The sequence below is a fragment of the Dryobates pubescens genome, chromosome 13, assembly GCF_014839835.1.
Source record: "Dryobates pubescens isolate bDryPub1 chromosome 13, bDryPub1.pri, whole genome shotgun sequence".
Lineage (NCBI taxonomy): Eukaryota > Metazoa > Chordata > Aves > Piciformes > Picidae > Dryobates > Dryobates pubescens.
The window spans coordinates 4,107,327-4,121,550 of record NC_071624.1 but is presented as its reverse complement, the minus strand read 5'-3'; the positions used below and the strand labels follow the sequence as shown (position 1 = coordinate 4,121,550).

Below are 14,224 nucleotides of genomic sequence, written 5' to 3'. Positions count from 1 at the left end.
CTGGTCTGCTCCATGGCTATTTCAGGTCTGTGATCTTGGGAAAGGGAACGTGAGAAGCAGTACCGCCTAGCAATTTCAGCTTCAGCTCTGATATCAAACCCAGTAGTAAAATGCTGGTATCTTTAAAAAATTACTTACCTTATTAAAGTGCTGAAGTTTATCAATCAAATTATTGATGAGTGGGTCCAGTCCTCTGACTTTCAGTTCTGGATTATTAACCTGTGCCTTCAGTCCATTGGAAACAACTCTGCTGGTGTAACTGAAAAAAGAGAAACAAAAGAAGACATCAGTGACTGGAACCATATCCATTGGAATCAAATTAAATGGAACATTGAAAAAGCAAATATTCTGTAAATGGGAATAGATCTTTTAAAATAAATATTTATGTTTTTAAATGCACCAAACCAGAATAAAAAAAAATCAGTTTCTTGCAGTATCATTTATCACTTCGAACCATTGCAGTCATGAACTGGCAAGTTCATAAACATCATAGAGGTTCCTTTCATTCATATTTGAACCTTTGCAACTGACATTCTCAACTTCTTCCATAGAGCAATCAAAGCTGAGAGCTTCCAAAAAAAAAAAAAAGATATAATTCTTCCATAATTACAGAAACCCAAAGACTTTAAGAAAGAAGCTAAACACTACAACACTGAAGTACCTTCCAATTAAACTGTAGCCTGATTTTGACAAGATCCTTAATCAGTGTGAGATTTGACTTTTCTTGCCAGACTAGCAGTTTATCACCAAACTGCCTAGAGACACTGAAAAGAAGCCCCTGTTTTTCTACCAGTGCTCCTCACCATGCCATATCTGCATCATGAACTCACTACTTAGTCTATGTACAGGAATTCTCTCTAACCACCATTCTTTATTTGAGGAACAGCAGCTGTTCTTCCGCTGCAACAACCTGTCTCTTACCAGTAATCTTCTCTCACTAACTGCTGAATAAACAGTTTCTGCCAGTCTTTACACAGTCTCACAGTATCACCAAGGTTGGAAGAGACCTCAAAGATCATCAAGTCCAACCTGTCACCACAGACCTCATGACTAGACCATGGCACCAAGTGCCATGTTCAATGCCCTCTTGAACACCTCCAGGGACAGTGACCCCACCACCTCCCTGGACAGCACATTCCAAAGGCAAATGACTCTCTCAGTGAAGAACTTCCTCCAGTGTATTCTCAAAACCTAACTGGCTTGGGCTCTGTTCATGTGCTTTCATGGGGAAAAGTCCAGGATTGTGCTTATTTAGTCTCAACTTCTGAACATGTCTTCACCACAGTTGAGGAGGTGAGTTCATCAGCACACATATGCTGAATCAAATGCTTCCTGGCAGTATCCACACTACTGCACAATAGCTGTTCACAATTTAAGTTCAACCCAGCCACAAGGCTGCAAAACCTAGAATGCAGAGATATCTTTTTGGTGAGTCACGATTTTGAGGGTTCCAGGTAACCACTCTCATTCATTCAGCACTCATTTGTCACAAAGTGCATTGCAGATGTTTGCATAACCAGTTACGAACTGACAAGTGACTATTATGAAACCAAACTCTTCTAGACACACATACATGCCAGGGAGGATCGCATTAAGACAACATGTTGGCATTTTTATAAGTCAGGTGGTAATCAGATGTGCTCCCTTGGACTGAAATGTCAAGAGAAACACCCCACTACATTTTTTACTTTGAGCACACTTACATACTTCAAGATCTCAGATGTTCTCCTGCCAGTGACTTTTTCACTGCAAACCAATTTGTGCTGAAGCTGAGGACAGCATTTCAAAGTAGAAAAAAGTGCCTGAATTCTATTGTTGAAATTGACAGACTGTGGCAGGGGGAGACCTCACTCTCCAAATAGATTGGTCTTATCATAATTTCATTTAGGATGAACAATATATTTTATGCAAACTGCTAGCAAAGCATACTACAGCACAGTGATGTAAAAGGCGTGGTTTAAAATCCACTTTTGCAGTAACCTCAATAAATTTCACTTCTCAGGCAAAAAAAAACTAAATGAAAAAAATAAGAGAAGAAATTCAGAAAACTCATGGGTTTCACTGATAGCCAGATAATATTTAGAGGACAAACATTAAGGGAATCCTTTTTCAGTGAGTTTGCATTTTTTTGTTCACTGAGTCTTTTAAAGGTAACGTTCTAATTTTCCTTGCTGTGTAACTCACGCAAGTATAAACTCATCTTGAAGCAGAAACTTTCACAACACGATGGTATGTGCAAAATGATGCTCAGGGTCTGCTCTTGCAAATGGACTTAGCTGAACCAATGCCCTCAGAAGGAACTTAGCTGAAATAATATTTTGAAGTCAAGACTGGTATAGATGGTATGAATCCACATCAATTATTTTGGACAGTACAAGAGCACCGTTGGACCTCACCTGCCATTAGCTTTAATCACAAATCATTTCATTTGCTGAATGCTTATCATTATTCACTGTGTGAAAACACATGGTTACCCACTGTAGGTGTACAGGGTCACTGGACAGCTTTTTGAGATCATCTAGTTGCGATACAATTTAATGGGTCAGCTCATGGTCTGTTCAGTGATTCTCTGTGTGTGTTTCTTTGTCTGATCAGGAACTCGTCAAGAACAACAAAAAAGCAAGGGTTTTCTTGACTGCTCTCCATTGAACCTCTGGTTAAAGCTATTGGCATTTCTCTAGAGGCTTCTGTCATTATAATCCAGGATAAAGAATGCAAAATTGCTTTCCCTTCCAAGTTGGTTGGGGATTTTTTGGGCGAATTATACTGTTTTCTTTTTTCATTATACTGTGTTTTTTTTTCCCCTGAATCACAGGCCTCCATTAAATGCTTCTAAGCAGTATTACAAACCTACAGCACTGCATGGAGTTTGCATACACACAACCAATTCAGAGACGGCAGCAGCAGCAACATTAATGTCAGAGTCCTCAAACAGACTGGATGTGGAAAGTCAGTCTCAGTCAACTCTCCTTTACATGCATGATCAGGAAAATAGGACCATTGGGTGTGAACGAGTTCACAGTCCACAGCCTATAAAGCTCTAGAGATACATGTTAATCATGCACAGATACTTCTGTTGCCCAGGTTGCTTGTAATTAGATTTACAAAGTGGATTACCTAGATCAGACGTCAGAGAAAACATGCATGAGTTATGTAAATCCTACATAATTTCTTTATCTCCTTGATCTAGAATAGCTTCAGCATGGTCATCACTAACAACTACATCTAACTGCTAATGCAAGGCTCCAGCACATAACAGTTGGCTCACCTGTGGTCTAGAACCTGACCTGGACAACTGAAAATGCCCAGAAAACCAACTACATACAACTACAGTTGTGATCTGCCAAATAAATGGCATAAAAAGCTGATGTAAAAAGAGGCAAAAGACTTGAAGAGCACAACAAAACCAACTTGGCCCCATAATGACCTGTAATCTCTACTTGTCCTGTGTGTTCTTACTGAGAGATCACCTCTGTAATGAACCCAAGCCTAGAAAGACTCAGATGAACTAAGTGATGGTGAGTCTAGAGAAGGTGGACCACACCTCTTGAAGAGGAGGAGACATGGTGGAGAACTAAAGAACTGCACAGCCAGGGAGAACTGAGAAATTCCTCCAGTCCATCACAGCCAAGAGCCAAAGACTATCTTAGAAAAAGACTGAAACTACTATCTTGTAATCTGTGACTCCTTCTACTAGCTCTGTATAATGCAAAAATACTTTGAAATAAGCACTATATATTTCCTGAAAGATAATCTGATTGCTTCACTTCTTTGTGCTATCTAAAACATTATTTTTGTTGACATCAGATCCTGAATTACTGGAAATGTACATTAAGTAAGATCAGAAATTGGCTTCCTTTATTTAATAACCTGCAATTTAACTGAAATATTGTAGTACAGAATTGTTAACTCTGCCTACAGCTCTAGTACTTTATTCATACTAAACCCAGAAATGTCAGTAGGAACAGCCAGGAAAGTTGTATTAAAATACTGTCACTGGAGCAATCCTGAAAGTCATTGTTACACTGGAGCCCAAGGAAGAGCATGTGCAGACAGAATTTTCATCCAAACCTCAAGTCTCATGTCAATGTTATTTGGGCAAGGCTTTGACACTTTAAAAAACAAACAAAAATATATTTTTATATACAGTCTCACTAGAACAAAGTAGAGGGGAAGGAGACTCTCTCCTGATCTGCTGGCCACACTCTTTGTAATGCACCCCAGGTGGGGAGATTCAGACTGGATATGAGAAGGAAGTTCTTCACCATGAGAGCGGTGAGGCCCTGGAATGGGTTGTCCAGGGAGGTGGTTGAGGTCCCGTCCCTGGAGGTGTTTAAGCCCAGGCTGGATGAGGCTCTGGCCAGCCTGATCTAGTGTGGGGTGTCCCTGCCCATGGCAGGGGGGTTTGAACTAGATGATCCTTGTGGTCCCTTCCAACCCTGACTGATATTATGATACTGTGATATATATATATAAACCCCCCAACCCCCAGTTTTACAGTGCTTCAGAAGAACAGTAGCCATTATTTTTGATCTTGGCTAACACAGCTCATCACAAGTTTTTTAAGAAATAGGTAAAAAGTGAAATGCTGTTTCCACATGGAATTTTTTCAACTGAATGCACGTTTTTATTTTCTATACAAATATAGATAGGTGAAGATATTTGAGTCTAAACACTTATTTAAAAACAAAGCCAGATGCCATTCTGAAATGTGTTCTTTTTAACTCTTCATATGGAAAGAGATCAAGGTACAGGATTCCCTCAAAGGTAAATATGGCTTTTTAGCTAGTTTGGTACTTAAAAAACCCAACACATAGAGAATAGAAATAACCTCAAGTTCCAGGCAGAAGCTGCCTCGGGGTTAGATATAACTAGCAGTGACATTTAGCTACAAACCCCCAAGAAACAGGGTGCTGTTTTCACACCACTTCCTTTCCTGCTTGTTGCAGCAGACCACACCTGTCAGGGTAACAAATGTCAGAGAATGCTCTTGCAAGCAGTTTTTCCAAGTATTATTGATCAAACTCAGGATGGGAGACTATTTCCACTACTCCATATGCCTTAGGGTGCTATTACCCTGCTTTGGTCCACTAGCAGCCAGTGAGCACCTGAGCTTTGGTTCAGTGGCTAATACTGTCCCTTTCTTGAATGCCATTTGCTCCAGCACACATAGTCACCAGAAGGATCACAGAAAAAGATCTGTGATGCCTGTAAAACCACCCAGAAGTAGATACCACTCTGCAGATAATAACTAAAATGAAGTAAAACTACGTCTTTTTAGGTCCATGTGTTTGAAAGTCAGACACTGTCCGCAGGCTCTCATTTGCTAACACAACTCTGAAGGAGCCAGTTTATTCCAGCAGTGTACTCAATGCACTGTCAGAGCAGACACCACCCACCACCACTGAATGACTCAGAGGTTAAAGGGTTAGAGGAGGAGAAGGAAGGGGAGAGCTTTGAATGTGTCATTTAGCAAGAAGTAAGAAAGAGGGATAAGCTATTTAACTGGCCTGGAGATCCACTAAACAATTAATTTAGTTGCATTAGGCATGGTTTACCAGATGGTGTATTTTGTCTTGCATTCATTCCTAATTTGACCCTTGGGCTAGAATGGTTTGCCTGAAATTCAGTTATGTGAATCCACTGCTGATGTACACCAGCCCACTGTATCTCCAAATTGTAGTTTTTAGATGCACCCTTTGGCACTGACCTACAGAGCTCTGCATGGAATGATATTCTCCTGATTCAAGGAACACAGAAGTATGCACTGACCAGTAAGAGCTGTGACACTGCACACCTTTATGGTTGCAGAATCTTAAATCATTCATCAAGATTATCAGCTTTGATCTGATTAACCTTCTTCCCACTTCCTTGCAAAATGGAAAGAACAAGCAAAGGATGTCTCAATTATATATCCCTTGCCTGATTATCAGACTTGCTTGTCCCTCAGTAAGCAACCTTAAGGAAGCAAAGCAAATGCCTTTTTCCTGAAGCACTGATGCTTAAGACAAAATTCTCCAGGAGGAAGCACCAGCCAGCACAGGATTCTCCTTTCATTCAGCTCTCCCTAAGATGCTCTACAGGACACATGTGCTCTCAAATTTCCTGATGACACCAAATTAGGTGGCTTGGCTGATACACCAGAAGGCTGTGTGGCCATTCAGCAAGACCTGGACAGACTGGAGTGCTGGGCAAAGGGGAACTTAATGAAGTTCAACAAGAATAAGTGTGGAGTCCTGCACCTGAGGAACACCACCATCATGCATCAGTAGAGATTAAGGATTGTCCTGCCGGAAACCAGGGCCATGGAGAAGGACCTTGGAGTCCTGGTGGACAGTAAGTTATCCATAGGACAGCAATTTGCCCTTGCAGCCATGAAGGTCAATGGTATCCTGGGGTGCGCTACAAAGAGTGTGGCCAGCAGGTCCAGGAATATTCTCCTTCTCCTTCAAAAAGGGATTGGACATGGCACTTGGTGCCATGGTTTAGTTGTCAGGAGGTCTTGGGTGATGGGTTGGACTTGATGATCTCTGAGGTCTTTTCCAATCCTATTAATTCTATGATTCTATGATTCCCCTCTACTTTGTTCTGGTGAGACTGTATCTAGAGTACCACGTCCAGCTCTGGGCTCCCCAGTTCAAGAGAGACAGGGATATACTAGAGAGTCCAACAGAGGGCTATGAGGATGATAAAGAAGGGACTAGAACATCTGTCTTATGAGGAAAGGCTGAGAGACCTGGGGTTGTTTAGTCTGAAAAAGAGAAGACTGAGAGGAGATCTCATTAATATTTATAAATAACTGAAGGGTGGGTGTCAAGAAGGGGATAGTCTCTTTTCAACAGTGTCCACCTCAACATGAGAACAAACTTCTTTAAGGTAATGGTGATAGAGCACTGGACCAGCTTCCCAGAGAGGCTGTGTAGTGTCTTTCTCTAGAGACTTTCAAGACCTGTCTGCATAAGTTCCTGTGTGACCTGCCCTAGGTGACCCTGCTTTGGTAGAGGAGTTGGATTGAATGATCTTCAGAGGTCTCTTCCAACACCTACCATTCTATGATACTAGTGGTGGGCAAGTTGTCCCTTGTCCCCCTACCCTGCTTCTTTCCCATCCCTGTCATCAAAACTGACCATCAGACATACTGTGCTTCACCTCTGAGCAACTCCCACAACAGCATCACTCAGGGAGATGTCCAATATCATATTTTCTCTCACTTCTGTAATAGCCTAGCAAACCTGGGTCACAGGCACTGAGCATCCTTCTGAGAGGTCTCAAGGAAAGGCATGATCAATCTAAGACCAGTGGTGCGCTCTAAGAAATAAAGGCTCTTTCAGTAAGCTGTCACAATAAACACCAGGGTAAAATATGGATACGTGAAGTGAAATGAAAATCAGAACCTTTTTGCACATTGAAAAACATTTTCATGTGTTCTAAGTGATCAGTGGAGCAGAAGTGGAGCAATATTCTCCAGAAGGAAGATTTATCTGTTTAAGTGTTCATTTTGAAACAATTAAATAACTGCCAACAGCCTACAAGGAAGCTCAAGTCTAGCATATAACGAGTGTAGCTGCCCTGAAGATTTTTGTGAAGCAGAACTGACACTATGTGAATACTGTCTTTGCCAGAACGATTCTAATGGGCTTCAGTGGAAGCTTCACAAATAATCTTGCTTATTAGTAATTATGGGAAAGGATGAGACACATACAGTGTGCTAATGAGATAATTAAAATAAAAAAAATCATCGCAAAGCCAAATAGCTTTTGCAAGCTATAGTCTACAAGATAAAGAGAATTGTAAGACTGCTGGTAAAAGAACAAGTTAGCAGAAGGCTTCAGGCGACTGGGTGATGCCACCCTATGAACACACTGGAAATCACAGTGCAAAGCACCTCAGGGAGGGAACGTACATGCAACAGATAGCATAGAATAGAATAGAATAAACCAGGTTGGAAGAGACCTTCAAGATCATCATGTCCAACCTATCATCCAACAGCACCCAATCAACTAAACCATGGAACCAAGCATCCTGTCAAGCCTCGCCCTGAACACCCTCAGCGACGGCGACCCCACCACCTCCTCAGGCAGCCCATTCCAGTGGGCAATCACTCTCTCTGTGTAAAACTTCCTCCTAACCTCCAGCCTAAACCTCCCCTGACGCAGCCTGAGACTGTGCCCTCTTGTTCTGGTGCTGGTTGCCTGGGAGAAGAGACCAACCTCTGCCTCACTACAACCCCCCCTCAGGTAGTTGTAGAGAGCAATAAGGTCACCCCTGAGTCTCCTCCTCTCCAGACTAAGCAGCCCCAGCTCCTTCAATCTCTCCTCATAGGGCTTGTGCTCTGAGCCCCTCACCAACCTTGTTGCCCTTTTCTGGACATGCTCCAGCAAGTCAACATCCTTCCTAAACTGAAGGGCTCAGAACTGGACACAGGACTCGAGGTGCGGCCTAACCAGTGCAGTGTACAGGGGCAGAATGACCTCCCTACTCCTGCTGGCCACACTGTTCCTGATGCAGGCCAGGATGCCATTGGCCCTCCTGGCTGCCTGGGCACACTGCAGGCTCATGTTCAGTCTACCATCAACCAGCACCCCTAGGTCCCTTTCCACCTGACTGCTCTCCAGCCACTCTGACCCCAGCCTGTAGCTCTGCATGGGGTTGTTGTGGCCAATGTGCAGAACCCGGCACTTGGATGTGTTCAATCTCATGCCCTTGGACTCTGCCCATCTGTCCAGCCTGTCGAGGTCCCTCTGCAGAGCCTCTCTACCCTCCAGCAGATCAACTCCTGCCCCCAGCTTGGTGTCGTCAGCAAATTTACTGATGATGGACTTGATGCCCTCATCCATGTGCTCATCAGGTTTTTCCAGAATCATGCTCAAAATATACTGACTTGAGCTTCACTGGGTCCTTGCACAATGCTTGAAAAAATGGTGTAAAGAAGTTATTGCAGGCTGAAACAGTCCACATTCTCTTCCTACATACAGGAAAAGTTAATACTACCTTCAAGGCACCAAGAAACCACTAAAGGAATTTGCAGAAGTTAATTGGACAGTCTTTATTATGGTGAGGGAAGGAAAGCAGTTGCCTGAAATAACATCAGATAGGAAAGCTCTTTAGTTTCAAGTGGAATAAACTCTACAGGACATGTAAATGATACCTCTATACCCATCAAAGTGAATATAATGAGCAATGAAAATGATAAAAACCTCAAACCTGAGAACCTAAGTGGGAACTGGCAGTATAAAGACCATTTGCCAAGAAATGAATCTGAGAAACAGAACAGAAAATAGAACAATAAACAACCAGTATATACTGATCAAAGCAACATCTGTGGCTATTCCTAGGGGAAAAAGTAAAGCTAATCTGAAACACCTTTTTCTTAGTAACTCCTGGACTGGGGGAGAACATTCTTCAAGTGCAAACAGGAGAACAGAGCTGAGGGAAATCCTGATGGAGAATCTGATTCTGCACCTCTCAGAGGCTGGCAGCTTGCACCCTATTCAGAGGGCTGTAGAAGACAAATGGAAGCACATGTCTGCCTATCTTTCTAACCTGTCAGGTGGAAAAGACTGGAGGAAAACAGGACTGACTCAGCAAAAGAGAAAATGCAGTCTCAGCAGAGGAGGGGACTTAACAGAAACATAAAAGCAGGCTACCATTAAACTTCACAGCAGTGCAGGGGGAATGAATATCAAGCAAGGGATCATAATATTTAGTCGATAGGACTTTCGGCAGGCCAAGGTGGCAAGGACCCAGTTTCCTTTCTGGAAACCCTTGTTGGTGACACATGAAAATTAGGCTTGATAGATGACCACAGGCATACAAAACAATATTCTATGATCAGAGCATAGATATTTTTATGAAGCAAAATAAGGACTGTCCTAACTTGCACAGTATCTGACTTATGTCACGGGGAGATGACCTTGCCTGTGGCACATTAAAGGCAAAGCAAAACAAAACATAACAAAAAATACATTCATGCTAAGAGGTCAAAATCTCAGCTCTGCTCAGAAGTCAGTTTCTCCAAATACACTTGGACACACATGGGAGATTAATGAGCAGCTGACAGTAGTGAATACATGAACTGCAGCTCTGCATGAACTGAAGTCAGAGACTGAACTCTGCACTCAGTCTTTGCTTAAGCCCTCTGGCTTCGGCACCCCCCACCATGCTCATTGCAGCCCACAGCTCCTACAGAGACAGCCCCGGGTCCCTACCACATTTGCCTGGTACTTCCACAACCAGAACTACTGCTGAGCCTAACAGTGCAGCATGTCTGGTGTTGAACACCACTGCTCCTGCAGCAATTTCAAGTTTTCTGTCTCAGTTTTTAATGCTTTCCACAACAGTGATCCCCATGCTTATCTACCCTGATGATAACGCCAACATGACCCTGACTTTGCTTACTTCATATTAAACTGTGTTCCCCTCTCTTGTGCAGTTTGAAGAACCTTCCCAGGCTACTCTTCGAGGTGATTCACTACCTACCTTCACTCCTCCCTCAATGTCTACATGTATTACCATATTGACAAAGCCATCAACCACTGCCAAAGCTGGTGCTCTGTAGTGTGACGCTGCACTTATCTGGTACTTACAGCATGCAGGGAGTAGATCAGATATAACATTCCTTCCCATCTCAAGAGATGTTTGAATAGTCCAGGCTTCAATATAATGCAGATAAGAGTTGCACTCTCTGTAGCCCTGTCACTTTCCCTGGCTGTTTTGGCTCCTGAACATTTTGTATTCTAAACATGTACTAACACATATTCGATTTTGGGCCCTTACACAGTTTTTCCAATAGATGTGTGCAGAGCTATTCAAGGCAATTCGTATCTGCTCCAGTGCCTTCACTTCCACTCAAGTCTTAATATCTTATAGCAGATGTCTGGTCCTTTAGCCACAGATGAAAGAGTTATTGACCCTTTCTGGGCTGAAGGAGTGTGTGGCACACAGTTCCAATCTATTCCTATTTCCAGGTTAAAAACTTTATTAGTAAGATGGTGATGCTAAATTGTATAGAAGTAAGAAGTAAATAGGAGTAAATGCCACATAGAAAGAGATCAGACACTAAGGCTTCCAAATCTTCTGACTCAGAATTCTTAAACTCCTTCCCTTTTGTTTAATCTTTTTCACCAGCAAGACAGCTGAATTCATCACTCCAAAGCACCAAAGTTTTATTCCTTAAGGAGGAAGCAATATTTTACTGCAGAAGCTACGGGCTACCTGTTCAGCTCACCAAAAGATTTATAGATTTCATCCAACTCCTTCCTTCTGCAACCATTTAACTGGCATAGATCAGGACAATCAACATTTATTGTTCCCCTAACAGTTGAACAACAAGAGCCAAAACACACTTAGGATATTCTGCTGCCACAGGCTGATAGCTGTGGGCATTGGGTCAAGCCTAGCTTAATCACAATTATTCTGTAGGCATCCTTATTGCTACAATTCCTTGAAGATACACCCAAACTTCTTCCACTCTAGTGCCACAGGGATATGTTTTGAATATGGACTTTTTAGTACCACCTTCATGGTCTGGAAATAGATTAGGCAGGTAGCAAATTAAATTTTTTCCTAGCTTATACCTAAGTTCATTATTTAGCAAATCATAATTTTTATCACTCTTGAAAACAGTGCAGAAAATGCTAGTGCTTGTGGAGGGAAAGTGGAGATTGAAATGCCTTAGCACTTGTGCTAGAGAAGTGCTTGCCCAGGTCAAGGCTGAAGAGCTCAAGAGTAATGTGGGAAACTGAGTGCCCCAATTCATGTTTTTGTCATTAAATAAAAAGCATTGTTTTCCTGTTTGAGTGTTTGGTACTTCTCACAAAAATAACTGCACTAGTAGAGAGGTCAAATGCAGAAAGATTTTCCTGTCATGACAAATTTGAAAATGAGAATACTTCTACAAAAATCAATTTACTTAACCTATGCTATTCTTCTGCTAATACTGCTGAAGATTTATGTTTGGTTAAAACTGCTCCACAGTTCAGTTTCTCTTCCACTTGATTTTGCAGTAACATCACAATCCTGAGTTCATGATTTTATACTTTGTTGTCACAGACACAAACAGTGACACAAATTCAACCCAAGTTCACTGCAGGATTAACTACACCGAGGAGCAAATCGTTAGGGAAAATATATGTGCCACAAAATATTGTGCAGAAGAAAACTAAGGGCAGGGAATCCATTTTTCCCCATGGCAAATGTCGTCTTCTTGAAAATTCAAGTGTCACTGAGGCTTCTGTCCTGAAGAATTTCCATTCAATCCTCTGAAGCCTGATCGTATTTTTTACTTCTAAGATGAATGACAGTAAGTGGGAAAAGTAACCACTTCTGACAAACTTGCAAGTTAGTGGCTTGTTTCCTCTAGGGTTTCGATTTCTGTTGCACAGATCTCCTTCCCTTATACCTCCCCTCAAGAGCTCTAACACCTTTGTGTTAGATACAGTAAAAACACTTGCTACAAAACACAAGGCAGATCATGAGACTCAGTGAACCCAGGTAAACTCAAACGACCTTCCCATCACACATAGACGTGTAGTACACTCATAAATAGTTTTTTCTTACTTTTTACCTAGAAAAACACCTGAAAGCAGAACACAAAAGAGACTGGATAATGTAACATAGGAAGAAATAAGCCCAAGAGGGCATGATGCTAGATGCAACAGAGAAAGCGACTGCTATGTACTCAAACGTGTTGCAGGGATCGCAGAGACTCTCACACGTCTCCAAAAAGTCCTTTTTGACCTGACCTTTTCTTTTTTATTGTTATTTATTTAAGTATCATCACAAATAATCTATTTAGTAAGAACATGCTACAATTCTCAGCTTATGTTTAGGAGATGAAGTTATGGTGCCTTAAGCGGCAATGCCAAAAGGACCCTGTCCCATCCAGTTTCCATTGATTATCTAGGTCTAAACAATTAAGACTCACACCTAGAAGATACTAACGAGCAGGGAATCAAAAGCTCATCTCCCGCAATAACCCACACAATGCATCCCTCCTGATCTTCCCTGGTTTGTAACGGCAGGGACAAAGAGGTGTCGTTTCCACCCTCCTGTATAAAGCCACACTGATCGCATTGGCCTGTCACCAATACATGGCTGGAATACCTGCCTCCAGGAGCAAAGGCTCTTGTGGACTTTCTTACCAGCCCTCATAGCACCTTGGCAGGAACAAGATGCAGTCTGCACTACTGCACTGCCAGCACAAGGCCAAGGAGACACCTGAACACAGTCAGGACATACCCACAAACTAGGCTGGCATGGCTAAGGCAAGAGGAATCCTCCTTCACCCACTGGAGGACTCATGAAGCTGCCTTTTTGTGAATGCTTCTCAGAAAACATGCATGAGCACTTCAAACCACAGTCCAAGCACTTCTCCCAGTAAGACAAAGAGCTGAGGACCTGTCAAGCAGCATGCTGTTTTTGATATGGACGTAAGGTACAACACAAAGTACTTGAGAGCTACAGTGTGACCACCCTGGTTACAAAAGGAGCTGATAGTTTCAAGTGGTTGCAAGTGGTTGCCATGGGCCAAGCGGACAGAGAGCTCCTTCCTCAAGCTCAACAGCTGCTGCCCTGAGCTGTGCATTTTTTCAAGTCTTCCCTGAGATGCAGAGAGCTTCTGGAGTTGATACCCTTCAGCTTGTGCTGAGCCATAAGGGAAGGCCTACAAATACCAAGAGAAAAACAAGAGGACTGACTCTGTTTTCCTGCTAAAATCAGGAAAAAAGAAACAAAACGAAACAAACTCCCCCCCAAAAAAGGGCAGGAAGTCTCTCTCTTTTTTTCTTTCTTTTTCAAGACATGTACAGTATTAAACAACCAAAGTCATTTTGAACACAAGACAAAAGGCATGAGAGAATAGCAGGCAGTGTGTTGGTTTGTTGCAGTACAACCACCAGCTACAAAGCACCACTTGTTCTATGTCTACTAAAAATACGACGATGATTAATGGCAAGGACGAAGGAAAAAACAAATAGCAGACGGAAGAATAAATGATGTAATGACGTTAAAAAAAGGCAGCATGTGACATCTCAGCATTTACAATAGGATCTGAATAGCCTTCAGTTGACTATAGTCTCATTCATCTCTGAGGTATCCTGAAGAACTTCACAAAGTGGTGGGTTGGGCTGGTACTACTGTGGCTCTGATGGCAGAGTGAACAGGCATTAGTCACTACAAACAGTGCACAAACAAATCATAGTATCATAGTATCAGTCAGGGTTGG

General features: G+C 42.3%; 1 protein-coding gene across 1 annotated transcript in view; it reads right to left on the bottom strand.

Annotated features, from left to right (window-relative positions):
- The window catches only part of LOC104309989 (glypican-5), a 390,036-nt gene that overhangs the window by 160,099 nt on the left and 215,713 nt on the right, over positions 1-14,224 (bottom strand). Inside the window, exon 7 of the mRNA XM_054166882.1 lies at positions 139-259. Within this exon, the coding sequence (XP_054022857.1) occupies positions 139-259 (121 nt within the window). The remainder of the gene's footprint in view (positions 1-138; positions 260-14,224) is intronic.